Here is a 26,962-nt window from a genome sequence, read left to right as displayed (position 1 = left end):
ATTAGGACAAAATCAAATAGAAGATTTCTAGGCCATCTTGTTAATCTTTGTCATTTGTCAAACCTTAGTCTTGGTGAGCTCCACATGAGCTTAAGAGAAGAGTGGTGTCAAGGCTTTATGTTATTCATTAGCATTACAGAGTTGAAACTATCGACTGTCTGAAAGGTTGATGTCTTTCCTGCACATTTGGTCAAGTTTAGCAAATTATCCTGTTCTTCAGCTGGCACTAAATGGATAACACACAAAAGTCCCAGTCGGAGCAATACATTTCTCCAGTCAATTAACGACCTCAATTCTGGAGCAGGGAGCTGTATTTGACAGGCCTGGTCGAGGGCTTTTAAAGTCAGCCACATATTCTGAGGAAAAAAATAATGCCTCAATGTAAGGCTTGTTGCACTACAGCAAACTGCGACAAAATACAAAAGTATAATTTGCAGATATCTTGAGCTCATCACAAGCACAAAAAGGTAAGCAATTTCATTAGCGAATCTGCATTAAATGATGAGGCTGCACCTTTTTAGAACTGTCATTTCCTCTGAAAGGACCAATCACCGTTCAAACTGACAAATACTCGTCCAATCAAAACGGGTTTGGTCTTGTGGGTGGGAACCGGATGGTCAAATGCCATCCTCACTATTTAGCAGCAGATTGATCAATTTAGTACGGGCCGAGTCGAATCGAGTATGAGGCGGTGAAATCAAGAGGATAAGGCTGGCAAGAAAATCTGCGATTTAATACTTGACCATTCACCAACCCTTCGACAGTAACAAAATGACGACGACAACCACATTTAAAGGATTGGAGCCAGGATCCAAAAGCAGTTCCAGGTACAAATAAGCAAGTTCAGGTTTGAATGAATAGTGTAATTCAGCTAGCGAGGCAACGCTAGCTAACAGCTAGCTAGCTAGCGTTCTGCCAAGAATTTGGCGTGATGGCTACAATGCTAACAAACAAAAGAAATATGGTTATTTATTATGAAATCATATGAGCGATGTTTTAAAATAACGGTCGATGTTGCTGCCAGCATGCCCATTTTGTTATTTGATTCCTGATTTCGTTTTGGCACAGTCGATACAATAACCCTTTGTAACGTCGGGCTGCATACTGTACAACCCACCGACACCTTACGTTGAACAATGGCAGATCTCCACCTCAGGTGGTAATCTATGATAAATGTGACATTCATGTCGTGTCATTGCTTTATGCATTGTGCGGTTCATCAAACATTGTTATCGTTTGGTTGGACTCTTAATTAAATGCACTGAAGGGTTTTCAAATAAACATTATTATGAGCTGCACAGCTGTCCTAAAATCGTTGGGAGTGGCAGTCATCTCCACACCCATCTTCTTGACCATTTTTGCGAGATCATCTGCTTTTTTAATGCATAGCTGCTACTGTTAAAGTTGTATAACGTTATTTCATGCTCAAAGTGTTTGTTGCCATCACGCTATTACCCCATGGACATTTTATACCGTTTCTAAACGTTATTCTTATTGAGTGGGGATAGGGTCTCTCATCCTGCTCGTTGCAGGTATGGAAACCCCTTCTCTAGCATATACGCTTGGCGGCTAACGTTAATATTAATATCTGGTGATGGAGCAAAACTATGATCGGTGAGCTTATGTTAGCTATGTGAAAAGTAGACCCATCCTCTTCTATCTAAGTGTTTGTTCAGATAACGGGTTTGGATAATCTGATCTGAATTGGATGTAATGTCTTCTATTGGACTAACGTTCGCTGACATCTATAATTGAAAGCACGTGGGTAGCATGCTATCAAGCTAGTTGAATCCCAAACGTTTCAAACACAACCTTGATGTAGTGGTGGAGCGAAAAGGTTTTAAGGGAATAACCTATGAATTACCATTCTTCATACCGGGTCATTAATGTTTTGACATCCCTACTATGGAATAGGCTGATGTGCATTATCCATAAACCATGTCTGCTAAGTGATTTGATTCTTGTAACGTTGACGTTATTCCATAAACCCGTACTGTAATCTTAGCTCCAAAGTTTATATGCGGCATATACACCTGCTGGCCCTTTGCAGCTACCGCTACTCTGTCAGATGGTTGTCATATCCGACAATGGCATGCAACGCTGTCGTTGTGGGTGTAGTAAGCAGTCATGCCTTCGACATAGTCGACTGTCTGAATTTAGAAGCGCATTAACGTTAGACTTGTACTGCTGTGTGCAGTGTATGTTAGTTGTGGTTGGGTGCGGTCCACGCTTTGTAGTGGATTCTAAAACCCGCTCCCAGACTAGGCACCTCCTGCTCCGCTGCGGTTGCTGAAAGACCGTTCACTCGTTCTCGAAATTTGGGCCATTAATCATCGCCTCTTTATTTCTGATCGGCTATAGTAATGTTGTTGTTGAAGCTTCAACCAAACCGCTTATTACGAGTCAGCTGGTTATTCAGACTGGTATTTCTATAGCGTGAAATAGAAAGAGGCGGGGCACAGGCATGGATAAGTAGTTGTGGACGGTGCTCCACAACGATCCTGACAGTGGGAGTACCAACCAGACAGCACCAAAAGGCTCCCTTTCCCATTTCTGTGCGCGGTTAAGACGAGCCATTTCACTTGTCAACTTGAGTAATGACTGGCCCCAATTTTAATGGGTCATCTCTTAAGATTTGTTGTTTATTTTCATGAGATTGGTCCAGACTGAGGATGGTCCATTAAGCAGTGACAATGAAGATGGGGCCTTTAAATTAGTTACTGGTGAAAAGGCTTAAAAGTGTTAGTGGTGTCAGGTGTGGAAGGACCATTGTGTTAAGGTAGCCTACTGTTCTTCATTGGGATTTAAATCTATAGTGTCAGTATCCAGTGCCAGTATTCCAAATGTAAAGTATTAGCATACTCAATCCATATGTGCATGTTTCGGTATCTTCTAAGTGGGATCACCGTATTGTCCATTGCAGGGTGTTGCGTCCTCCAGGTGGCGCCTCCAATATCTCCTTTGGTGCAGATGAGGAAAAGTCCACCCGCAAGAACAAAATGGCCTCCAGCATCTTTGCTGAACCTGAAGACCCCCATGCTCACAGGAGGAACAACCCGCCTGGTAACGACACTTTCATGCTATTCCTGGGGGGTATTCCAAGTACGTGGGTTAGTGACAAACCTGGTTAAGTTAACTTGTAGTTAAGTTGTAGTTAACATTCTACAACAAGAGTCCTATGGCATTGTTTTGTTAGGAGAATGAAGCCATACAGCTCTTCTATTAGGTTTACCACTTACTCTGAGTTAACTTACCCAGGTTTGTCACTAAACCACGTACTTGGAATACCCCCCTGAGCATCATCAAGCATCATGGCGGCAGCACACCACAGAAACAAACCCTTAGTTTGGTTTTCTGTGTTTCCTTGTTATACACTGCATGTCACAATTCCAGATATGCTTATACCGGCAAATTAACTTCCTGCTTAGGCTACATATACATCAACAAAGGCTATAGGCTCTAGGTTCTTTATAGAACCACCTTGCTTATTGTCTTTGCACTTTGCTTATTGTGTCAGAGGATTCATATGATTTAAACTGCCATGTCTTGCATAGACAGTGTTGCAGAACTGTTTGGATTTACATACAAGTTGGTTCAGTATTGCAAACAACTCATCTATATTATATTTTACCATGTCTGCTCGCGGACCACTTGGGATAGCTTGCAGACCACACTTTGAGATACACTGGTCTAGAGGATTTAAGTTGTCCAAACCGATAGTCCCTGATCTTAATGTGTGTGATAAATGTGTACTTCCAAGCACTAGGCCTACTGAAGCAGGTATGTCTATCTGACAAAGAGCTCAAATTTGGAGCTTATCTCCCAGCCATTTTCACTAACTGGGGAAATCCAGTAACGCTCTTATCAGATATTCAGACTCGGGCCAGAAATTAAGTCCAAATATCTTGTCTACAACATAACAAAAATACGCTATTATAAGTGCTGAAGTCAAAAACCTATCCCAAAAAGAAGGCGCAAAAGTCCGGCAGAGTTCCGTGCAAAATTCCTTTAATGACTACATAGCGCAAAGCCTGAGTGGATCGCACTCTCGAACAATTGTTGAATACCAACATTTATACCCCTTCTTAGATGCTGACACAACATTTGGCAACTTCGAACCCACAGGTGGCGTTATGAAAGGATCGTTGTTCGGTCTTATCTCCGCAAGTCGGCACTATTGCTGCCAAGGGTACCAACTTTTCACCGTAGCACAAGTTCAGAGGTTTACACAAAGTTCAGGGGTTTATACAGTCATCACAGGTCACGTCTTTATCTCCGCAGCTGAATGGCCAAGCATGCTTTTTTTCAAACGGGCTTCACCCATCCACAGTGAGACACAAAATGACAAAGAAAGACATAGGGATACAGAGTGAACATAGGGGGAATTCTGGTAGAATAGCTTCAGTATGTTAACTCATTGAATGCCAAGCTGTTTTCGGGAGCTTTGTTCTAGAGTGCCAGCAATCTAGACCATTGTTGATGATTTTTGTACAGCCATAGCATATTCTGTGTTATAGCTATGAACATACAATGGCTCGTTTAAAAGGTGAGACTTTAAGCTCTCGGTGGGTGCAAACCGTGTATTTCTACACGCCTCTGAGATATAACGTCTTTCATGAAATATGAAGTGTTGCCTGTTACTTACTTGTGTAAACTTTCCGGGAAGTGATCAGCGAGACTGCCACCTAGTGATAGACCCACGAAAATGGCCTGGTTTTGACCTGACGTGCATGCGTCACTGATTCGACCCAAAGCGGCAACCGAGTTATGATAAAATGTCCAGATTGTGCGTTTTCGATTGTCATATATTTTATTTCCATTAATCACAGAGTTCCCAAAATCACATATAAGGTGTGTTAGAGTGTCTAGTTTCGTAATTTAAAAAAAAGCTAAAAACGTAATATTCCGTTTTTGGCACTCAATGAATAACTTCAATGTATGTCTTGAATATGGTTGAGGTTATATAAATACATGCTTTACAGTTTCAAACTCGTTCTCTCATCATGATGTCTACAAACCATAGTGATCATTATATACCACATAACAAAACAAAAAAGTAAACAAAATGTGGCAAACTCAAAGTGAAATCAAAATAGGGATATCAAGGAAATCCAAGCACAGGGTCTTGGATTTTGTGACTCATTAACCATCAATAGTCAAGCAATGAATGAGAAGCATATTTCTCTTCCACTCGCCAAGCTGAATCTGGCTTTAGATAGGCCAGAACCAAGCTGATGCCCCCTTGTGGATGAGGTTTGTACAGTGGGACCCAGTTAAAAATTGACACTTCATTCGCGATCATGGTGATTGGTGAAATGTAAGTACAACTGCAGCCGCTTGGGGGTAGCATAGTCCGCTGTGGCATTCCACGGTCGAACCAGACGGCGCATTCGACAGCAAGGGCTGTGATTGGCCGAGTTTTCAGTGCGTTTCTCTGTGTTTTTAGCAGCCCCTGCAACATGCTAGTCCACTGTAGCCTAAGCTTTGTACATAATGTTAAAGGAGAATTCCGGTGTGATTTTGACCTAAAGTGTTTTGAAACATGATACCGAGTGTGAACGTATGTCTCATAGCCCATCTCGGCTTGTCCCCTGCACTCAGAAATCTGGCGCTAGTTAGCCGATGCTACCAACAAGGCGGTCAATGGTGGTGCCTCGGCATCGGCATAGCCATGCAAATAAATCACTGTTTTACACCATTTACGAGGCTCAATGTATCTCCACACTTCATTGGTAGACTTCTGAGGGCCCTGACATTTAAAACGAGACATTGAGAACTTTGAAAAAGCACTGGTAGTTCACTTACAAGACGATTTATACAGACAGTATCTTCACGAAGTTTAGCGTTTGCAGCCATCTTGAATTTAGTCACGATAAGTCGAGCGACGAGTAAGAATGAACAGGTATGATAAGGGATCAGATTCCAAAAATAATTCCGTGGAAATGCATGGATTCCAGTTGCTGCTACTGGAAGAAACTGTAATCCATGCATTTCCACAGAATTATTTTTGGAATCTGACCCTCCAAAGTGATTGAGAAAAAACGCATGACCCTCCCCAGTCCCAACAATTTAGGCTATTGATGTCTTCTGTAGGCTACTGGATCAATTTGGGAGCTTGCATGCTACGACTCCTTCCTTGAAATGCCTTGAAAAGGCTGTCGTTTGCACAATTTCACAAATAATCACCGGGACCGAAACAAACCTGTCAACTTTTCCCGGGTTTATCGCGTATTTTAACTTTTTCCTCGCTATCTTAGGAGGAGCTGCAGGGCAGTCGCAAGGGGGTGCGAGACCCTGTGCGAACTTGACAGCTGCATGAAGTTACGTGCATGACATCATGCGATAGCTTACTTTACACATAGCCAAGGCTACCGTCGGTGCATTTTAATAGTAGCCTAGTCTAATAAGCTACACCAGCTTGTCTTTAAGAGGGGATATTGTATAGCCTATAACATTAGCTGAGTCACATATTTGGCCATATGGTGTTTATCATAGGCTACATCACGAAACCAAATAGTGTAACAAAGGCGAACACTTTAACAGGGGAAATTAATTGGGCATGAATCATTGTGCTGAACGGTATTTGTCAATGAGCAGAAACCCACACGACATTCAAACTGTTGATAAGGTGCACTATGGAAACTGGTCTGTAGGCTAACATGGACAAATAAATGACACTGACTCGCCATATCTTGCTTTGCCGCAAACTCAGCAATGAAATCATAAAAGTGTTACTTTGTGCCCCGCGCTCCCCCACTGCTTGTGAAAGAAGGGCAGTGGCGTCGTTAGACCTGGGCATTCGGGGCTATAGCCCCGGATCTATGGGCCGTCAACAACAACAACAACAAAAACTCTAATCGTGAATGAAATAAATAGCCCCGTAGAAGAGACTTTTGTGTTTTGTGTCCATTGTGTGCATTAACAGCAGCGCAAGAAAATCTGACGTGATCTGGGCAGGTTTAGAATTATTTGTTGCAAAATGTTGCAATTTCAATTCTCCTCTACGCTATTACACATTGCTGTTTCGTTCTTCTACTAACTAGCCTTAGCGAAATAAGTGTACAGAAGGACAAATGGATATTAAAAGTTTCTTTAGAGAAAAAAAGGGCAGAGCAGGGACAAAAAGTGGAAACTAACAGTGTGTCATCATCTCCCGCAACCCAGGAGGACATTTCGATCAGCTCAGTTTCAATATATCGTGATTTATTATTGAATCACATAAGCAGTAAATATAGTAAACCTGACCTCGTTTGAGGGGGCTTCCAAGCAATGCATGTTGGGCTTGATTTTGACAGAATGGAATTTTTTTGGGGGCAAAAGTTCGTGATGCACAACCCAAATGCATTGCTTACAAGGCACCCATAGCCCATTAATTGAAGGGGATGAAGTCCAAATGTTTATCCCGAGACGAACGCTCACACCTGTGCACTTGACAGAGGTGCATGACGATGTTTATTCTACAGGCTATTTTAATGTCATATTTTGGGTGTTGTATGTGGTGCACTTTGGCAGAAGAGACGTTCTCCTTACACGGTCTTTAAACATCAAAATATTCAGAATGCCGTGACGTGAGTCACTACAATTGGCCTTCCTTTTCATTCTCAAAGTAGTTTAAAATTGCATGTTCATCAGCCCAATTTTAAAAATCTCTCGGGGGAGAAACCCCCGAACCCCCCGACCAAAAAGGTCTCGAACTTCTGGGCTCTAGCCCCGACTGTTTTAAATAGCTAGTGACGCCCCTGAAGAAGGGGATGGGGGAGGGGGGCTTAACGTGAAAAAGCTTAATGTCACAAAACGGCAACGAGTCGTTTTAGGCTACAGGCCTTCATAATTGTAGGCTACAGGAAGTGGGGGGAGGGTATGGGATGACTAGAGCCGTCATCTATCGTCTTTCCAGGCACACAGCTCGTTATATAGCCTATCGACTGCCTTAACAGATGGGCTTTGCTCTTGGGTTTGGCCTTACAGCGAACTCGATGCTCTTGTTGCTTGCAGTTTGTTAAATAAAGCGATGAAGATTACATTATTTATTTCTAATTAATTGCGTCTTTTGATGTATTTTGCAACATTTGCTTGTTAGGCTGGGCTAACGTCAATGTCCTGTACAGGTCAATGTTCAACAATTGCTGGTGTAGGCCTAGGCTATTAATCAATTAGGGACTGTTCGTTATTTATTTAATTAAGGGGCTACCGGAGGAGTTTTGGGAGCGTTAGTCAAAAAAGACGTGACCCTCCCTCGCCAGCAAGAATTTTTTCTATGACCCTCCAAAGTGATTGAGAAAAAACGCATGACCCTCCCCAGTCCCAACAATTTATTGATGCCTTAGGCTACTGGGTCAATTTGGGAGCTTGCATGCTACGACTCCTTCCTTAAAATGCCTTGAAAAGGCTGTCGTTTGCACAATTTCACAAATAATCACCGGGACCGAAACAAACCTGTCAACTTTTCCCGGGTTTATCGCGTATTTTAACTTTTTCCTCGCTGTCTTAGGAGGAGCTGCAGGGCCGTCGCAAGGGGATGCGGCCTGTGCGAACTTGACAGATGCAAGGCCCTTTTCACTTAAGTGCATGAAATCATGCGATAGCTTACTTTACACATAGCCAAGGCTACCGTCGGTGTATTTTAATAGTAGCCTAGTCTAATAAGCTACACCAGCTTGCCTTTAAGAGGGGAAATTCAATTGTATAGCCTATAACATTAGCTGAGTCACATATTTGGCCATATGGTGTTTATCATAGGCTACATCACGAAACCAAATAGTGTAACAAAGGCGAACACTTTAAGTGAACATTTGTGTGAAATTTAAGTGACATTTCTACAGTAGGCCTACAACATGCTGTTAGGCTGGGCTACTGTCAATGTACTTGTACAAGTAAATGTTCAACAATTGCTGGTGTACAGGATATATAATCAATTAGCTAAATTTGTCCAGCTGTTTAAAAAAAATGTCGTGCTACATTCAAACGCCAAAGGTGCTTTGATATATTTTTCGTTTGAATGTCGGCAAGCAGGCATACTTTGGTTGCAATGAATGAGGATAATTTGCTTTTCTTGCATTATTTTGAATATGACTCACTCCAGTCTCAACAGCACGTACTTTTTCCACACGCTAAGTTCTAACACACATATCCCCTCTCGCTTTCTCTCTCTCCATTAGTGCTGCCACTAACGACTCATTTTCTAACGACTAATCTTTCGACTAATTTTTCGATTAGTCGACTAATCTAAACGACTATTTTTTTTTTAAAATCAAGTGTTTGTTATTTTGTTGTGTACGTTTTATTTTGAACTCAACTAAAGGGAAAACGTAAAATATATATCACCCTACTTTTGTTGTATTACTGTAAGTAAACTGTTCAAAAACATTATGTATTAAAAAAAAACCCACCCATTTAAAATGCTACCTTCAGATCTACAGTAATGTCAGACCTTTGATAGACTTTATTTGTATGCCAGTGTTGCCATCGACATAGACAACTTCTTTGACCTGAGGCCCGGTCATGGCATACTTTGGGGTCATAGGGCCCACCTATATGAACCCACCCCCCATCAAATTATCATTATATCACATCACAATTATTATTGTTATGCTATATTGCTACTCCTAGCTCATTCTTGACACTTGAGGTTAATGACGCTACAGAGACTCTCTGCTCTACACTGGCATCTTGTCTGAATGCAGCATGTCCTCTTTCCTCAAGACCTACTCGTTCTAAACCTCGCCATCCATGGCTGACGAACAGTATAGTCTCAGTACGAAAGGAACTTAGAGCTGCTGAGAGGAAATGGCGTAAATCCAGAGATGGAAATGATCTTAGTAACTACCAGTCTTTGCTGTCATCCTTTTCATCCACTGTTACACTTGCAAAAAAGGCATTCTATCAAAGCAAGATTGAGAGCGCCACTGACAGTAGACAACTTTTTTCTACTTTCAAATCTCTCCTCAATCCTCCACCACCACCATCAACTACTTCACTGTCAGCAAATGACTTTGCAACATTTTTCACTGAAAAAGTTGCTAAAATAAGTGCTCAGTTTGATGCTCCTATAAGGAGGGCTTTGCCTTGTGTTAGTATGACCCCATCATTTGACTCTTTCTCTCCTCTTGATGAGGAAGCAGTCTCTCAATTGCTTCAGCAATGTCGTCCAACAACATGCCCATTAGATCCTGTCCCGTCCACTCTTCTACAGTCTATCTCACCCGCTGTTCTACCAGCAGTCACACATGTATTTAATGCTTCACTCAGTTCTGGAATAGTTCCTTATTCTTTTAAACAGGCTAGGGTTACACCTCTGCTAAAGAAAAGTACACTTAATCCAACTGAGGTGAAGAACTACAGACCTGTCTCCCTTCTTCCTTTCTTGTCAAAGGTTTTGGAGAAAGTGGTCTTCAAGCAAGTTTGTGACTTTCTTCATCAGAATAATCTACTAGACCCTATGCAGTCTGGTTTCAAGAGTGGTCATTCTACTGAAACTGCTCTTCTGTCTGTGACTGAAGCATTGAGAGTAGCTAAGTCCTCTGCTCAGTCATCAGTATTAATTCTACTAGATTTATCTGCAGCCTTTGATACTGTTAACCATGACATTCTCCTATCTATACTATCTGAACTGGGAATTTCTGGAAAAGCTCTTGACTGGTTTGAATCTTACCTTAAAGGGCGTTCTTTCAACGTGTCTTGGCAGGGACAAGTATCTAAGTCTCATGCCCTCACCACAGGTGTGCCTCAGGGATCAGTATTAGGACCCTTGCTTTTCTCTATTTACACCACTTCCTTAGGTGATACTATTCGCTCCCATGGATTTGACCATCACTGTTATGCAGACGACACTCAACTTTACCTGTCTTTCCCACCTGATGACTCTAGTGTTTCCCACCGGATTTCTGCATGCCTTAAGGATATTTCAGCCTGGATGAAAGATCGGCACCTTCAGCTTAATCTCTCAAAAACAGAGTTTTTGGTATTTCCAGCTAAAACAGCTATTCCCCAACAGATTAACATCCAGCTTGACTCAACTTCACTGACCCCAACTAGATCGGCACGAAACTTGGGCGTTGTAATTGATGACCGACTTAACTTCTCTGAGCATATAGCTTCTATTGCAAAATCATGCCGGTTTATGCTTTACAACATTAGGAAGATCAGACCTTATCTGACACAAGATTCCACACAACTTCTTGTTCAGACCATGGTCATCTCTAAGCTGGACTATTGTAATTCACTGTTAGCTGGCTTACCCGCTTGTGTAACAAGATCATTACAGCTGATTCAAAATGCTGGAGCACGCCTGGTCTTCAATCAGCCAAAGAGGACACATGTAACTCCTCTCCTAGTTACTCTCCATTGGCTCCCTATAGTAGCCAGAATTAAATTTAAATCTCTCACTTTGGCCTATAGGACACTAACTAGATCTGCTCCTAGTTATTTTAATTCAATAATCAAGCCTTACATCCCCAACCGCCCACTGCGGTCTTCTGGTGAGCGTATGTTGTGTCGACCAGTCATAAAAACTGGGTCTAATTCCAGACTCTTTTCTTCAGTGGTTCCATGTTGGTGGAATGAACTGCCCAGTGGTCTCCGTTCCTGTGGTAGTTTTGGGTCGTTTAAGAGGGGTCTAAAGACATTCCTATTCAACATATACTTAGTTGTTTAAGCGCTTATGTGTTATGGTTTATATAATGTTGTTTTATTTTAATTGGGCTGTTAATTAATTTGACATTATTGTTTATTATTGATATTCTCCTTAATGTAGTCTTAGCATGTTATTGTTTTATATTATTGATTGAATTGACATTATTGTTTTTATTATTGCCTTTCCCCTTTTTTACATTGCTTTTTTATTAGGCTATTGATTTAATTGATATTATTGTGTACTACAACTATTCTCCTTACTATATTTGACCTAGATTTTAATCTGTTCCCTGTTCATTTTTAAATATTATGTCGTTGTTTTGTATTTATATGTCGCTTTGGACAAAGGCGTCTGCTAAATCCATAACCATAACCATAACCATAACCATATTATTGATTGAATTGACATTATTGTTTTTATTATTGCCTTTCCCCTTTTTTACATTGCTTTTTTATTAGGCTATTGATTGAATTGATATTATTGTGTACTACAACTATTCTCCTTACTATATTTGACCTAGATTTTAATCTGTTCCCTGTTCATTTTTAAATATTATTATGTTGTTTTGTATTTATATGTCGCTTTGGACAAAGGCGTCTGCTAAATCCATAACCATAACCATAACCATATTGTTATACATGCACTTCAAAGCAGCCAGTGTTTAAAGTGCTAACATTGTTCACAAAAAGTTTGAAAACATGCACATCAGAGGACTGCTTTACTAATGTAAAATATAATTAGAATAGTTCCATTGCTTTTGCATGGTTGCATGATAAATACTTCTCAAAACAACAGCAATTATATGGGTGTCATCGTTTTGGGATGTTTCCCTCATGCAAGCATCATATACTGGTAGGCAAATGGAAAGAATATTTACATATTTAATTATGCCACAAGCTTTTGGCCACGTTATTCAAATTTGACTATACAATACTCTAGATAGTGTATTATAGTCTGTGCTCTGTTTTTATGGAAGTTGCATAAATCCACATTATTCTATTAAATGTAGTTTCATAATTAAATAGCTTTCCAATAGGTTGAATTGGAGATTTGCTACCAACGTTATCAAGTGGTTTCAGTTTCTCTCGCGCATTGAATGAACGCTCATACCACCATTTAATTGTATGCCTCTATGTTTGATGACACCAAATTAGCAAGTAATTCATACGGATTGCAGAAAAGTTTGTTTTCTTTTTCTGTCGGTCCGCGGTTCCTTGATCAATTGCGCAGCAAATTATCAGACAAAGCCCCGGGAATAATTTCACTCCGCGGCTCCGGACCAGCAATGTCCACGTTACGGCCGGTGCTGGTCCATAGTTTGAGAAACGCTGGACTTTGAAAGGCGACAGGAGTTGAGGACTTTGCAAATGAGCCTAACATCAGCATGTTCAAAACAAGTAGGCTACAGGCACTTTGCGCGTCTTACCACATAGGTTACTTCACTTTATCAGTTGGCTTGAACGCAAAAAAAATATGCGTCGTGACTTATTGACCATGGGAAATGATGCGCACCTTGATTGTTGATATCACGGGCGGCGGCATGTTCGGTTTAACGTTTTTTGTATGAATGAATTACAGTAATGACACGCCGTTGCGTTGTCAACGTGAGACACTTCACTTCATTTATTTCAATTTCCACAATAGGCTACTATATTAGTCAGAGTCTGGACTAGCGTAACCTACTAGCTTAGCTCCCCCCACTTAGCTCTGCCTAATAATTAATTGCGCTGAAAGCAGGCAGGCACGCAGCTTTGCTGCTGGCGTTAACACTTGCGTGCATAGTGGGGTTTAAAACATGCCAAAGTCTTAGTAGCCTGTTTAACATCCAAAGACATTGTACTTTTCAAGAGTTAATAACATAGAGTTAATATAACATTACAGCCGTGTGAGACCAAAACTAAATAGGCGGTCAACAGTAAAACGATTCTTCGACTAAAAAAATTGCCGTCGACTAATTTTCATGGTCGATTAGGTCGACTAAGTCGACTAATCGCGGCAGCACTACTCTCCATCCCTGCACACGGTGCTTTCTTAAAGGAGCTGCACCATTTTACAACAATTGCATCTACATTTTCATATTAGAATGTTTTGTCAAGTGTAAGCTTAAACTACCGTGATCAATTTAAGTTCCCATGCCACTGCTGCGTCATGGAAGCAGTAAGTCAGTCGCATCAAAAATAGTAGTGGCACCCAAGTGACACCTTGTGGTTGTTTGTGTCAACTGCAGTTTGTGCCATTTCTGCTGAGAAAATGGGGTGCGTGATTCATGAAGGAACCCGTCCAAACTTAACGGGGACCCACTGTACATAGAAGTGTACTGTTCAACCCCTTCAGGCAACACACCTTAACAGCACTCATGTACACTCAGCACACTCACAGAACCCAGAGCAGCCCCCTCAGCTGTGTCACCAAGAAGGTAGTATGAAGTTAGGGGCCAAGCTAAAGGGGCCCTTCTGCTGAAGATGTTACAGATGAAAGCTCTGCGGTAGGCCGACCACTGTTGCAGTATCCCTATTTAAAATACTGCCATTTTTGGCCATAGAGAGAGATTTGTCCTATGGGAAAATAATATGGGGATTTTGAATAATTTGCAGTGACCAAGAAGTCGTCTGACTTTGAGTGGTTTTTGTGGACCCCATTTCGTGGACCGCTCCTCAGATCTGATCCCAGCCAAAGACAGGCCTTAGGCAACGGCACCGCTGTGCTCTGAAAGCCATTATTTTCAAGAACGGTTTCAAGAACGGTTTGCCACTGCGCCGAGCTAAGCTTTATGACGCACTGTATATCACAGCCATTTTACACTGAGCCTGGCGGCAAGCACAATAAACAAATCTTTGGGTCAGTAGATCAACCAAGTGGCCAGCGCAGTGTAGTTCCTATGTGTAAGCCCCTTTATTCTGAGGCTCTCAGCATGTGCAAGTTCATTGAAACAATGCTGGCTTCCAGCTTGTGTGTCAAGACATGGCACCTACTGTGCTGTGACTTGTATTATGTGCTGAAGCACCCTGTGCTGTTGGCCAAGTGCAGAATAAAAGCGTTCCATTCACCAATAGGCCACACGATCTGACTGAGGTTCTGTTATGACCGTATTGTTGGCATATAACAGCTTGTGTCAGTACTTCCCACTCCTACAATGTTGGCTCTGTATTGTTCGTTGAAAAAATACAGACAAATCCACTGAGAAAATTACGATCAAACTCAGATATTTGATGGGTTGCTCAACCAGTTTGGCATTGCAGCACTTTCTTTTTCTGTCAGTAGTCTTGGATGTACTGATGTATTAAGATGTAAAGATTCAGACTTTAATCCACTGTGCTGTGCTGTGCTGTGCTGGCAGGTGGGAAGCCAACTGGTGTGCTTTGTGGGGAACCTTCGGCTCCCCTGCGGAGATGCCAGAACCAGCATTCCAGCCAGGACAACCTGGACCAGGACGGCCCAGCTGAGGTGAACTCTGCTGAGGTGAGCAACGGAATGCTCCCCACACACCACTCCAAGAACTTCACTTTCTGCATGTTATTTCATTATGTCCATCCATAGGAAGACACACACACACACACACACAGTCACAAGTCCAGATTGAAAAAACACACTCAACACAAAGTGAAGATTACATACATAGACATATAAATGACCACAGTGATTAAAAGTCAAAGTCTGCTTTATTGTCAATTTCTTCACATGCCAAGAGATTGAAATTACTGTACGTTTCTCACTATCCCACGGTGAAGACAAGACATATTTTACCAATTAAGTACACAGACAAACATAACATTCAAGTCAACAATAAAAAGTAAATAAGAAGGCACATACAATGAAGAAATAAGAGCAGCAAAATTGGGTTGAAATTGTGCATAGACAGTCAATATTATAGTGCAAAGTCAGGCCAATAAATGGCTGAGGTAGTTCTGTTTGACCTAAGTAAGCAAGTGGCATAGTGGTGCAAGTTATGTAAGAGCAGCAGAAGTGTTGTGTTTTCAGGACAACAGGACAACAACAACAAGTTGCAAAGTGTGCAAGTGTACAATTGGAGTAGTGCAAGTGGAGTAGTGCAAGGCAGCCATTGTGGGTCCAAGTCCAGGATGTTATGTAGCTGAGGGGGGAGAGGGGGGAGAGAGTTCAGCATCCTAACAGCCTGGTGTATGAAGCTGTTGGTGCAGAGGTTTGCTCCAATGTTTCCAAAAGAAGGAAGAATATCTTGCCACGTAGTGCAGGGTCAGTAAAGGCCATTATATGCCATGATGGGTGGGAACATTACCAATCACAAACATAGCACTTGATCATCTTGGACAATTCAGCAAGATTTTAGGTGCATACAAGTTAAAAAAGCTTGTTTCTCACATTTGCCTTTTTCCATGTTGTAACACATTTCTGGCTTTAGCCACAACATACCACTAATCTGTTTTCATAATAAACCTCTCTGTGCACCTGATAGCTTACTGTCTGGAGAACTGAAACAAATCATTTTGATTTACTGTTCTATTAATCAACATCTACTTTACTATTAACTTTTAACATTACTTTTTTTCCCCTCTCAGGATGTTGACCATGACACGATGAATGCAGGTTAGTTGTACACTGTTCTAAGAATGGGTAACCTATATTTCATTATATCTTTATTAATATATCTTACGCAGTATCTGCCAATATGTGCTCAGTTAAATATCAGGTTTTGGTTATGGCTCGGTATAATTTACAAAGAACTGTCTTGTTAAAGTTGTTTGCCCCTTTTTCAAAATATTCTAGAGTGGAATGAGGGCGTTCATACTTGCAATGAATGTTTCTGTTCATTTGTAATCTGAATGCATTGTATGCTTTTGTGTGGGCAAGCTAGACATTTCAGAAGGTCTTGATGTGAGTGAGGTGACTAACTGGGTCAAGTGAAAAAGCGATGATGGTAACATTTTGTGTACAGATGTGGAATTGTTATTGGACAGTTGAGCCAGAATCTGACCGTCTCTCTCTCTGACCAGCAGAGAGCACAGAGGAGCCAGAGGCCCGTGAGCCGAGGGAGGAGACAGCGCCCTCTGGTGGAGGCTCCACCCAGGCAGCCGGAGTGCCCTCTGGCCGCAGGAACCCCCCTGGGGGCAAGTCCAGCCTCATCCTGGGCTGAGTGCCATTCCCCCGGTCCCCTCTCCAGAAATGCCTCCATTTTCTCTTTTATTTGTTCTGTTGTTTTTGTAATGATATTGAGATATGAAAAGATGCTGCCATCCTCACCCTATCCTCAGTCTTTGTGAGTCTCAAACCCCATCCCCAACCCCTGTCCTCTGGTCATCATTGTTTTGATATGCCTTTCTTAATTTTATACTTTTTTTTTTGACCGAAGCACTTTATGTACTGTACACTCACTGGTTCTGTGTTGAGCTGTAATGTGCCAGGCCTGCTGGTCAAGGCGTCCAGGTTCAGTTCCTCCTCACTCCACTCCACCCCTCCCATACCCCCCTACCAGTGGAAATGGGAAAACAAAAAACTCAATTATGCGTGCTGTATTTCTAAAAACATTAAAAGTATTGATATGACAATGAGACTTTGTTTTTATTATATGTAAGTCTACCTTCTCAAACGAAACACAGACATGTATCAAAGACAAAAATGGTAATAAACATTGACCTTTACGCTGTCCACTCATAGAGGGTTAAAACAATGCTGCAAAAAGTAAAAAAAAAAGTGATATTTTTAGTTTGTGTATTTCACCTGATTTATTTTGACTGCAAAAATCAAGCAGAAATCACAGGAAACAGAAATCGGTTCATATCCAGTGGAACTGGGATGGAGGGCCATATGTATCAAAGATTGTCTTTAATTGTATTTATTATAATTGTGTTAATGATAGTTAAAAATATATTGTGATACAGTAGGCTTCTTCATAGGACTGGCTGTTTTCTCAGATGGCTGATTGTGTTATTGATAGTTAAAAATATATTGTGATACAGTAGGCTTCTTCATAGGACTGGCTGTTTTCTCAGATGGCTGAGCCGTAAGACCACTTTATTTGGGGGACCGCCTATCTTCAATCTGCAACGGGTCTGTCGGTGGTTCTCTATGATAAACAGTCGTCATTACGAAACTGAAAGTGTTACTGCGACTTGGCGACCGCTAGTGCTTAAGCCCATATCATCTCAAAAGCTTTCCAGAGGTATGTTAACAAGTATACAAGAAACTATTCGTATTTGTCCATTAAGAGCCAAATGCATTGTCCAAACTTTTTTTGGTGTAGGCCTAGCTGCAACCAACAGATGGTGCAATAAATTGGTGTTGGTGTTATGCGAAGGTTATGCTACGGAGATGAGAGTTGATCATTTTTATGAAATGTGCGCATTTTGCAAAGTTAATGTGTTAATCTCTGGTGATTCAGACGGAGATGGCTTAACATCAGCTAAAAAACAAGGATATCAAGCGCCATGCAAAAGGCTATACATTTGCTGGTCGACAGTGCAGAAGCACAGAAAAAACAACATTCAAGGGACGTTAACTTAATAGAGATCAAAGCAGGCTATGCAAAACATAGCTAGCCTATTTAAATAATTACTCAATGACATGGCAATAATTCCGGATAGTCCGTTCAATGCATTAGACAATAGGCTTAATGCACACGATTTCATTATTATTAGCCTCATGCCGACTCTCCAGCCAGGCCGAGCTGATAATAGCAGAAATGGTCGGGCTTGAAGTAGGCTAGAACAATAATTTTGTGATTTTCATCAGTTATAATAATTGTGAAATGAGTAGCCTACAGAAGTGTGTCAAATAGTATTAAAGTATGTTAAATAACATATTTCAATTGGGCTGTTAAAATATAGTTGCCTATATGATAGGAGGAGACGCAAACGGGCGTAAATGATACTTCTAGGATAAAACTAGCAATGCAGAAACTAACAATGAAACAAACAAGAAACAATTGTGCTGGCTTCCAGCTTGTGTGTCAAGACATGGCTCCCACTGTGCTGTGACTTGTATTATGTGCAAAGCACCCTCTGCTGTTGGCCAAGTGCAGAATGAAAGCGTTCCATTCACCAATAGGCCACGATCTGACTGAGGTTCTGTTATGACTGTATTGGGCTTATTCGCAAACACCACCGTGGCCATATTGTTGACATGCCATTCCAGTTCTATAGGCTAGTGTAGATGTTATACAGCAGAGGACTCAAAACACAGCCCTGGGTGGCGCCTGTGCTGATGGTTAAGGTGTCAGATGTGTAATTGAGGTGTTATCTAGCCAGGATCAGACTGTATCAGACTTCATTTTACAAAGGACATGTTTTAGTGTGTGCCATATCATGTCTTGCATGGTCAACTATTTCCTATCATCAACTTCATGTTTATTTGTTTATCCTCAGATTATGGCTTCAGCAATTGGAATTCTGCTTATGGGGATTTTCACTGTAACTGTCCCATCAACTGCTGGTGAGTTTTAAAGACTTTGGCCACCAGCAGTGGTTACAAACATGGTTAAAGGCATCCTATGCCAGTTTTTTACCTTAACAGATTAAGTGTAATTTTGATGGTAAGCAAACTTCTAACAGAGAGAATAGACCTCTGAAGTTCGCTTACAAAAAAGCTACGAGCTTTGCCCATATAAGGTATCTTGCGATTTTTCCTATGGGAATAGGCAGTTAGCTTCAGTTAACCTGAACCTCTTTTATGGGCAAAGATGGAAGCTTTGGATCCTTTTTGTAGGCAACTTCAGGATCTGTTGCGCACCTAGTATAGCTGCAATGCAGGTGAAAAACCACCCTTTTGTCATTGGGCTGTCGGCGCTCCAGTGACCTCACGAGAATTGTGGAACATTACCTGGTCAGTAGGCCTATATCTTCGGAGATTGTCTGCGCATGTTACTCCTTCGGCTCCAAAACAAATGTCCATATGTACCGGTGTCTGGGGGAAGATCTCAAGCTGTGAGGAGTATCTATACTGCCATGGTAAACTAATATAAATACTCTGCGAGTCTAGGGGGAGGCCTGGAACCCAAAACTGCACCAGATGCCTTTAAATTGCTAGTGCAAAAACAAAAATGTTGGTCTTGTGCAATTGTTCATAGCAGTTGAAATTACAAATATCTTGTGTGTGTTTAATATGTTTCATTTCTGGCTCTTGTTTCTTCCCATATCAGATTTTGTGACTATGGAGTGTCAGAGCAGCACTGGTCACCCTGGCCAGTCCTCGAAGCTGAACTGTGTGGTGAAAGCACAACGGGAATTTAAAATAATGCAGGTCTTCTGGAGGAAAGATGGTGACCTTGTGATGAAATTCGATGGTGGTATGCAAACAGAGGATGAACGATTTCAGTTTGCAGACACCAACTGGATGAACAGCTATGATGTATCCTTACTTGTGAAGGACACCAAAATCTCAGATGAGGGCAACTATTCATGCATCGTGGTCACTAACAGGGGGATAAGTAAAGGAGATGCCAGATTAGATATAGGTAAGCTTTTTTTTCTTTTGACACGTATAAACAGTGCTTGAATTGGACCAAAAAAGTGCCAGTACCCTATCCGCTGATATGAAGAGTCATATACGTACAGTTGTGCTCAAAAAATAGCAGTGCCTTTAGAAAAATGAGTAAATGACAAAATTCTTCAAACAAATTGTACTTTCATGAACACAGATGCATTGGGGACACAGTACATTCTATTCCAAAGCAAAACAATTGGGCAAAGTCATCAAAACTTAAATAATAATAATGATATTTCATAGAAAGTCAGAAATGCCACGTTCAAAGAAATAGCAGCGTTGCCATGGTCATGCTGCCATATGCTGAAGAGGAAATGCCTTTGAGGTGGACCTTTCAACAAGATAATGACCCGAAACACACCAGCAAGCGAGCAAAAGCATGGTTCCAGATGAACAGGATTCAACTGATGGAGTGGCCAGCACAATCCCCGGACCTTAATACCATAGAAAACTTGTGGGCTGACATAAAAAGTGCAGTGCATGAGGCAAAAAGAAACAAAGAGGAATTGTGGAATGCAGTACAATTAACCTGGGCTGCAATACCTGTTGAACGATGCCAGAAGTTGGTTGACTCCATGCACCACAGATGTGAAGCAGTTATCAGAAACCGTGGTTTTGCAACAAAATATTAGTTTAGGATACTCAGCCAAGTTCACTTATCAAGAATTTCTTAGCTTGTACAGTACATTTTTGAGTTTCCAAGGAAAGATGGCAACGCTGCTATTTCTTTGAACATGGCATTTCTGACTTTCTATGAAATATCATTATTATTATTTAAGTTTTGATGACTTTGCCCAATTGTTTTGCTTTGGAATAGAATGTACTGTGTCCCCAATGCATCTGTGTTCATGAAAGTACAATTTGTTTGAAGAATTTTGACATTTACTCATTTTTCTAAAGGCACTGCTATTGCCACTGATTATTCTAAAGGCACTTGCCACTGATTATTTAAAAAGGGTATGAATAATTTTGGTCATGCCATTTTTCATAAAATTTTTTAAAAAAGATGAAAATACTTTTTTTAATTCCATGTTTGTCCCACATTGTCTTAGCCTGACGAGCCAGACCCACATCAAGATGTAGGGTCTGGGAACTCACCATTTACAGTGCTCAATCCGAGGGGCGGGATAAACAGTTGTCTTTCAAATTCCCTCTGCACCCAATAGGATAGCTTAAGCTTAAGCTTTTTTTAAGTTGGCAAGAGTTTGATCAACTAGCCAACTAGCTCCGATGGTGGGAAAACGCATGGGACACGAGTTGTAGCGATATCCTATTGGGTGCAGAGGGAATTTGACAACTGTTTATCCCACCCCTCGGATTGAGCACTGTAAATGGTGAGTTCCCAGTCCCTACATCTTGATGTGGGTCTGGCTCGTCAGGCTAAGACAATGTGGGACAAACATGGAATTAAAAAGAAGTATTTTCATCTTTTTTAAAAAATGTTATGAAAAATGGCATGTCCAAAATTATTCATACCCTTTTTAAATAATCAGGGGCAACATCTTTATTTGCATTCACAACTCTCAAAATGGCTCTTATAATACAACAGCTGATGCTTTTAACAAAGTGACAAATCCAATCAAATTTGTAACTGTACAAATGTCATTCAAGCAGAGTGCAGAAAGCAGGCCTGAGAGTAACAGTAATGTGTTGCATTGTTTTTGTTGTCCCACAGATAAAAGAGGTCTCGGAGGACAAGTATTGTCTTTTCCAGAGGGATATGTCAGCTCTTATGTGAGACTTACACCGTTAGTCTCAAAGGCCCTCTCCTCTGCCACTTTCTGCTTACGCTTTTACACAGACCAATTATCAAATGACAATGTTCTCTTTTTGCTAGACATAACCGGACAACCAGCTGCTCTCACAATATTTGGGCATTTCAGTCAACAACCACACTATGAATTGCGCATTGAGGACAAGAGTCTCCTTTTCTTTGGCCTACAGTACAACTTGAATAAGTGGAACTCACTATGTACAACCTGGGATGGGAACACTGGGATGTCTCAGATGATCGTCAATAAGACGCCCAGTGTCAGGAAACTTGCCAATGCTGGAGGTTCCCTTGCTGCAAACAACAGTGTAATACTTGGACCAAATTGGACTTCATTCATGGGACATATCACTGATGTGCATGTTTGGGACTATGTCAACTCACCATCCGAAATCCAGAATTATATGGAGAATGATTTTGTGAGCTACACCCTGGGTAATTACCTAAATTGGAGATCGTTGGATTACTCCATAAATGGATATGTGCTGGTTGAGGACATTAATACATTAAATTCATGGAGTTAGAGACAGTGTGCACAAAGGCTGCACAATTACCTGTTACCCTGACCATACACTATTTACCAGCATTCACCAGCATTTACCGGTAACAGCGTCTATCCATTCGCTTATGACAAAGTTCACTAAAAAGACACAATACTGTCCAACATTGTATCAGTATATTAGAGCAGACAATACACACATATCACATTCTTACCAAACAAATCTGTTGGCTGAAATCTTTCATGTTGACTGTGTTACTAATGTGACTCACCTATGGTGGGAGTAAAGTTTACATGTCAACACACAGCCTAAACCAAACTATATGGAAATTGTAGTGCAACTGCATCAGCAAAACATAAAAAGTGTGATGATTTTAATGTTGTTGCAAACGATCATGGGCGTTAGGTTGCTCTTTAAACTATGTATTTTTGAGTTGGAGAAAAATAATAGTCATGAGTTAGGGTCATTTTTTGTGATTAAGTTACGTTAAATAATTTCAAGTTAGTTGTACTGTTTGAGTTGGAATACCTGTTAAATAATTTCAAGTTAGTTGTACTGTTTGAGTTTACAATGCAATACCTAAATGGAATTACATTTAGGCCTACACATGGCAATTATATGCCATATACAGCATTTTTATATCTAAGATTTTTGTGTGTTTTAAAGGATCTTACAGAATTGTGTGTAGTTGGGCATCACAAAACATTGCTTTAAAACTGCCAATAAAGCTAATTCAAATGAAACTGAATTGAATTGAATGGAATTGAATTGAGAAAAGCTGAGACAGAGAGAGAAAGTATCTTAATTGCAATGAGTTGACATGACATGTAACTAACTCTGTTTCAAAGTAAATAATACAGCATTCATTTTATGCTATTGCCTTTTGGCATGACATGACATGAGGTGATGTAGGATTATCTTTGACTCTGGTTGATATTTGACTTCAAGAGCCCAACTACACCCCTCCTGTCCCTGAAGCAGTGCTGCCTCTCCCACCACACGCATCATGCACTATGTGTTGGGCACCAAGTGACAGAGGGGGCACCGCAATTTTGCCAACAAATAGGAGTAGCATTACTGCAAATTGCTTTTCGCTTCCTCGAGAATGACTTTGGGGGCAAATTGTTCCACCAATCACACAGCTGTTATACAAGCAGAAGTCTACCAGCCTTTCACCATTCGCCTTATTCACTTGGCGGCCATCATAAACCAAAACGAGACACACAAACCATAGGATTGTTGTCCTCTATGCAATCGCCAGTAAGTGGCAAAAACACATGAATGATATAGTCAGTGTACCCCATAGCTTCTTTTTGGTTTACACAATGGCCATCGCATGAATAAGGCAAATTGTTGTTGATGTTACAACCCTACAACCCTGTCACCTTGCAGCCACTTTTATCCGTTGTTATCACTTCCCACTTTTGCAGTTAGATCTCCCATGATGAGGAGTACACTGCTGGGGGAAATGACATGTTGTAGCTGGTCATACCACTCAGCTTTGGCCTCTTGTTCTGCATCGTTGTACTTTGTATCGAATCTTGGCTTTATCAGTATATTTCACTGATGGGTTCCCACTCCATGAGTTGCACTCTTAACTCCTAATTAGAGAGCATGTGACAGGTCATGATCAACAAAGATACAAAAAGACTTAAAACATCTTCATGCCGCTTCCGTACAGTATCCCACACAGACTCACACTTGACACAGGCAGAAAAGAAGGCATACCCCTTGTTACGCAGATGCTCCTATAGCATTAATATTGCGTTGCCTATTTGCGCTGTGGCGCGTGGGTTGTCTTGTCTTGTTTCTGTCTCCCTCTCTAGGTCATCCCGAGTGTGGGCCGATTGCGGGGCGGGGCAGGGCCTATATAAGACGGCCGCGTCCTAGAAGGAGGTCTCTTTTCGCTCCTCGCTCTCGCCTCTCTCAGAGCGGAAACTGCTGGCAGCGTCGCACTGCGTCGTCCTCTGGCCTCGCCATTTTCCCTTTGTTTGAAACCTACGTTCGTTAAGTTAGCACTCACGTATACAGGCTATTTGTAAAGCACTTGTACTTTATTTATAGTTATCTGAGCGGGTGGTGTTTGGTGGCGGGTTATTGCACGTTATTAGAAACAGGCCCAGGGAGTGAAGCAGACTCGAGAAGACTCACCGATCCTTATTGTCTTTTGTTTACAGTCGGGAGTCAGCTTGGTTTTCTTTTGAGTCAGTCAGTCACAGGGTTTGTTTTTAATAACGTGCAATAACCCGCCACCAAACACCACCCGCTCAGATAACTATAAATAAAGTACAAGTGCTTTACAAATAGCCTGTATACGTGAGTGCTAACTTAACGAACGTAGGTTTCAAACAAAGGGAAAATGGCGAGGCCAGAGGACGACGCAGTGCGACGCTGCCAGCAGTTTCCGCTCTGAGAGAGGCGAGAGCGAGGAGCGAAAAGAGACCTCCTTCTAGGACGCGGCCGTCTTATATAGGCCCTGCCCCGCCCCGCAATCGGCCCACACTCGGGATGACCTAGAGAGGGAGACAGAAACAAGACAAGACAACCCACGCGCCACAGCGCAAATAGGCAACGCAATATTAATGCTATAGGAGCATCTGCGTAACACCCTCATGACATAAACATACTTCAACCAGGATGGCAGTTCAGGAGGCTAAAGTGACAGATGTCAAGTAGTGACATGGTGCAGGTATGCAGAGTGATAGTGCAAATCCACATACAGTACAATAAATAGATAAACATACTGGTATGAGTAGCATAAAAAATACCAGAGTTCTGTAAAAGTAGTGTAAAGAGATGTGAAAATGATACAGGCCCATTAAGAGAACCCCGAATTTCATTTCATCAGTGAAAGGACCTCGTTTCTATTGGCAGCATCAGGAATAAGCCCCAGCAGTGTTGTGTCATCCACACATGTAAAGAGTTAGATGTGTGACGTGCAGTTTCTGTACAGCGAATATGAAACTATATGCACAGAGAATCACAGGCTCACTCCCTGTCTCAGTCATTGCAAGCACCTCATGCTTAATCACCCCTAAGCACACTATGTGGATACTGTTTTAGACTTGATTTAGATTTAGTGGTATTCATAATTTGTTTTTTAGTATATTCTTTATCTTCTACTGTGTCCTTATTGCTTAGTTGTGTTTTTTTATATTATATACTTTTATTACTTTTTCTGCTGTTGGTGAATGTTGTGTGTGATGTCTGTATGCTACTGAGACCTTGAATTTCCCCTTGGGGATCAATAAAGTATCTATCTATCTATCTATCTACAGTATCTATCTATCTAAACACCCTGACCAGTGTTAATGTGACCTTAGAGATCTTTATATTGATTTTGGTCACTTGTGTTCTCTGCCGTAGGAAATCCAAAATCCAGTGACATAAGGAGTTATGGACACCCATTTGTTGAAGTTTATGAAAAAATAGGCAACTTTATATTCAAATCTGAGCTGTAATCTATAAAGAGGACCTTTGCATAGTTGCCTGGGGCCTCCTGGTGCTGTAGAATGGAGTAGAGACATAGGGACACAGCATCCTCGGCTGACCTGTTTGCCCTGTGTTCAAACTGGAAAGGGTCTAGCCTGACCACTCGGAACAGTTCACATAATATTCGCTCAAATATTTTCATCATTACAGATGTTAATGCTACAGGTTTGTAATCATTCAGGCAACTAATGCTGGGTTTCTTGGATGGAAATTATGACAGCAGACTTAAAACATGCAGGGACTCTGCATTCCCTCAGAGACCAGTTAAATATGTCTGTGAGAACTGAGACCAGTTCATCTGCACAATGCTTAATAGTGGCGGAGGATATGAGGTCAGGACCTGCAACTTTCCTGCAATTCTTTTTTAGGAGTCTAACCCCACCCTCCTCTATTACAAAAGTGCTGGGGGTGTTGATGCTCATCGGTTGTGTGATGGCGCCGACATGCTTTCTATCAGAGTGACAGTAAAACTCATTGAGACTGTCAGACAGTTTAGGATTGTCACTGACACTGTGCTTGTGTAGTTGACAATTTGCCTCAGGCGTTCCCATAACCCTCCCATAGCCCTCTATTAGCATTGGCCTCAAGTGTGCTCTGCAGCTTGTGCCTGCAGTCAGTTTGGCGTTTTGTTTGTTTTTCCATAGATGTTTAATCTCTGCTAAACCATGGCTTATTATTACTGTACACAGTCACATACTTAGTAGGCACACACACATGTTCAGCAAAGTTTAACATTAACCACCTAAGCAAATTCATTAAGATCATGCCATGATTCTTTAAAAACAGACCAGTCTGTATTATCAAAATAGTCCTTGAGTGCACAAATTGCTTGAAGCACTGTCTGATTAAATTACAACACATTTTAACCTCTGATTAAATCACAACACATTTTAACCTCTGATTAAATCACAACACATTTTTAACCTCTGATTAAATCACAACACATTTTTAACCTTCTTGACATATGGTCACCTAGCTGATTTGGATCTGCATTATGATACAGTGCTTCTTTTCTCAAAACAGATTTGTAACATGCCTTGTTTAACTTAAACTCCAATGTGATTGAATAATAAAGTATGCCTATAGTGGAGGTTTGTGATATGATGATATATA

General features: G+C 41.2%; 2 protein-coding genes across 4 annotated transcripts; both read left to right on the top strand.

Moving 5' to 3' along the window:
• Positions 1-635: 635 nt before the first annotated feature.
• Positions 636-17,154, top strand: jpt1a (Jupiter microtubule associated homolog 1a). Of its 2 annotated transcripts, none has more exons than XM_076294226.1 (5): positions 636-827; positions 2,924-3,063; positions 14,970-15,091; positions 16,168-16,195; positions 16,606-17,154. In XM_076294226.1, exons 1-5 carry the CDS (start codon positions 772-774, stop codon positions 16,740-16,742), a joined length of 483 nt encoding a protein of 160 aa, XP_076150341.1. In that variant the 5' UTR covers positions 636-771; the 3' UTR covers positions 16,743-17,154. The 2 variants fall into 2 exon arrangements, with proteins under 2 accessions (XP_076150341.1, XP_076150332.1); XM_076294217.1 differs by having other exon boundaries at positions 16,603-17,154.
• Positions 17,155-17,643: 489 nt separating this feature from the next.
• On the top strand, positions 17,644-23,100 carry LOC143134066 (female protein-like). Of its 2 annotated transcripts, XM_076294156.1 has the most exons (5): positions 17,644-17,768; positions 18,970-19,036; positions 19,743-20,057; positions 21,762-21,820; positions 21,924-22,014. In XM_076294156.1, exons 2-5 carry the CDS (start codon positions 18,973-18,975, stop codon positions 21,927-21,929), a joined length of 444 nt encoding a protein of 147 aa, XP_076150271.1. In that variant the 5' UTR covers positions 17,644-17,768; positions 18,970-18,972; the 3' UTR covers positions 21,930-22,014. The 2 variants fall into 2 exon arrangements, with proteins under 2 accessions (XP_076150271.1, XP_076150261.1); XM_076294146.1 differs by having other exon boundaries at positions 21,762-23,100.
• Positions 23,101-26,962: the final 3,862 nt, after the last annotated feature.

This window comes from Alosa pseudoharengus, unplaced genomic scaffold (assembly GCF_046254945.1).
Source record: "Alosa pseudoharengus isolate Yale_2024_CS ecotype anadromous, Long Island Sound unplaced genomic scaffold, YU_APseudo_1.1 YU_APseudo_1.1_scf_1, whole genome shotgun sequence".
NCBI classification, from domain to species: domain Eukaryota; kingdom Metazoa; phylum Chordata; class Actinopteri; order Clupeiformes; family Clupeidae; genus Alosa; species Alosa pseudoharengus.
The sequence above is the reverse complement of the archived record's forward strand: the minus strand, read 5'-3'. Positions and strand labels throughout refer to the sequence as shown.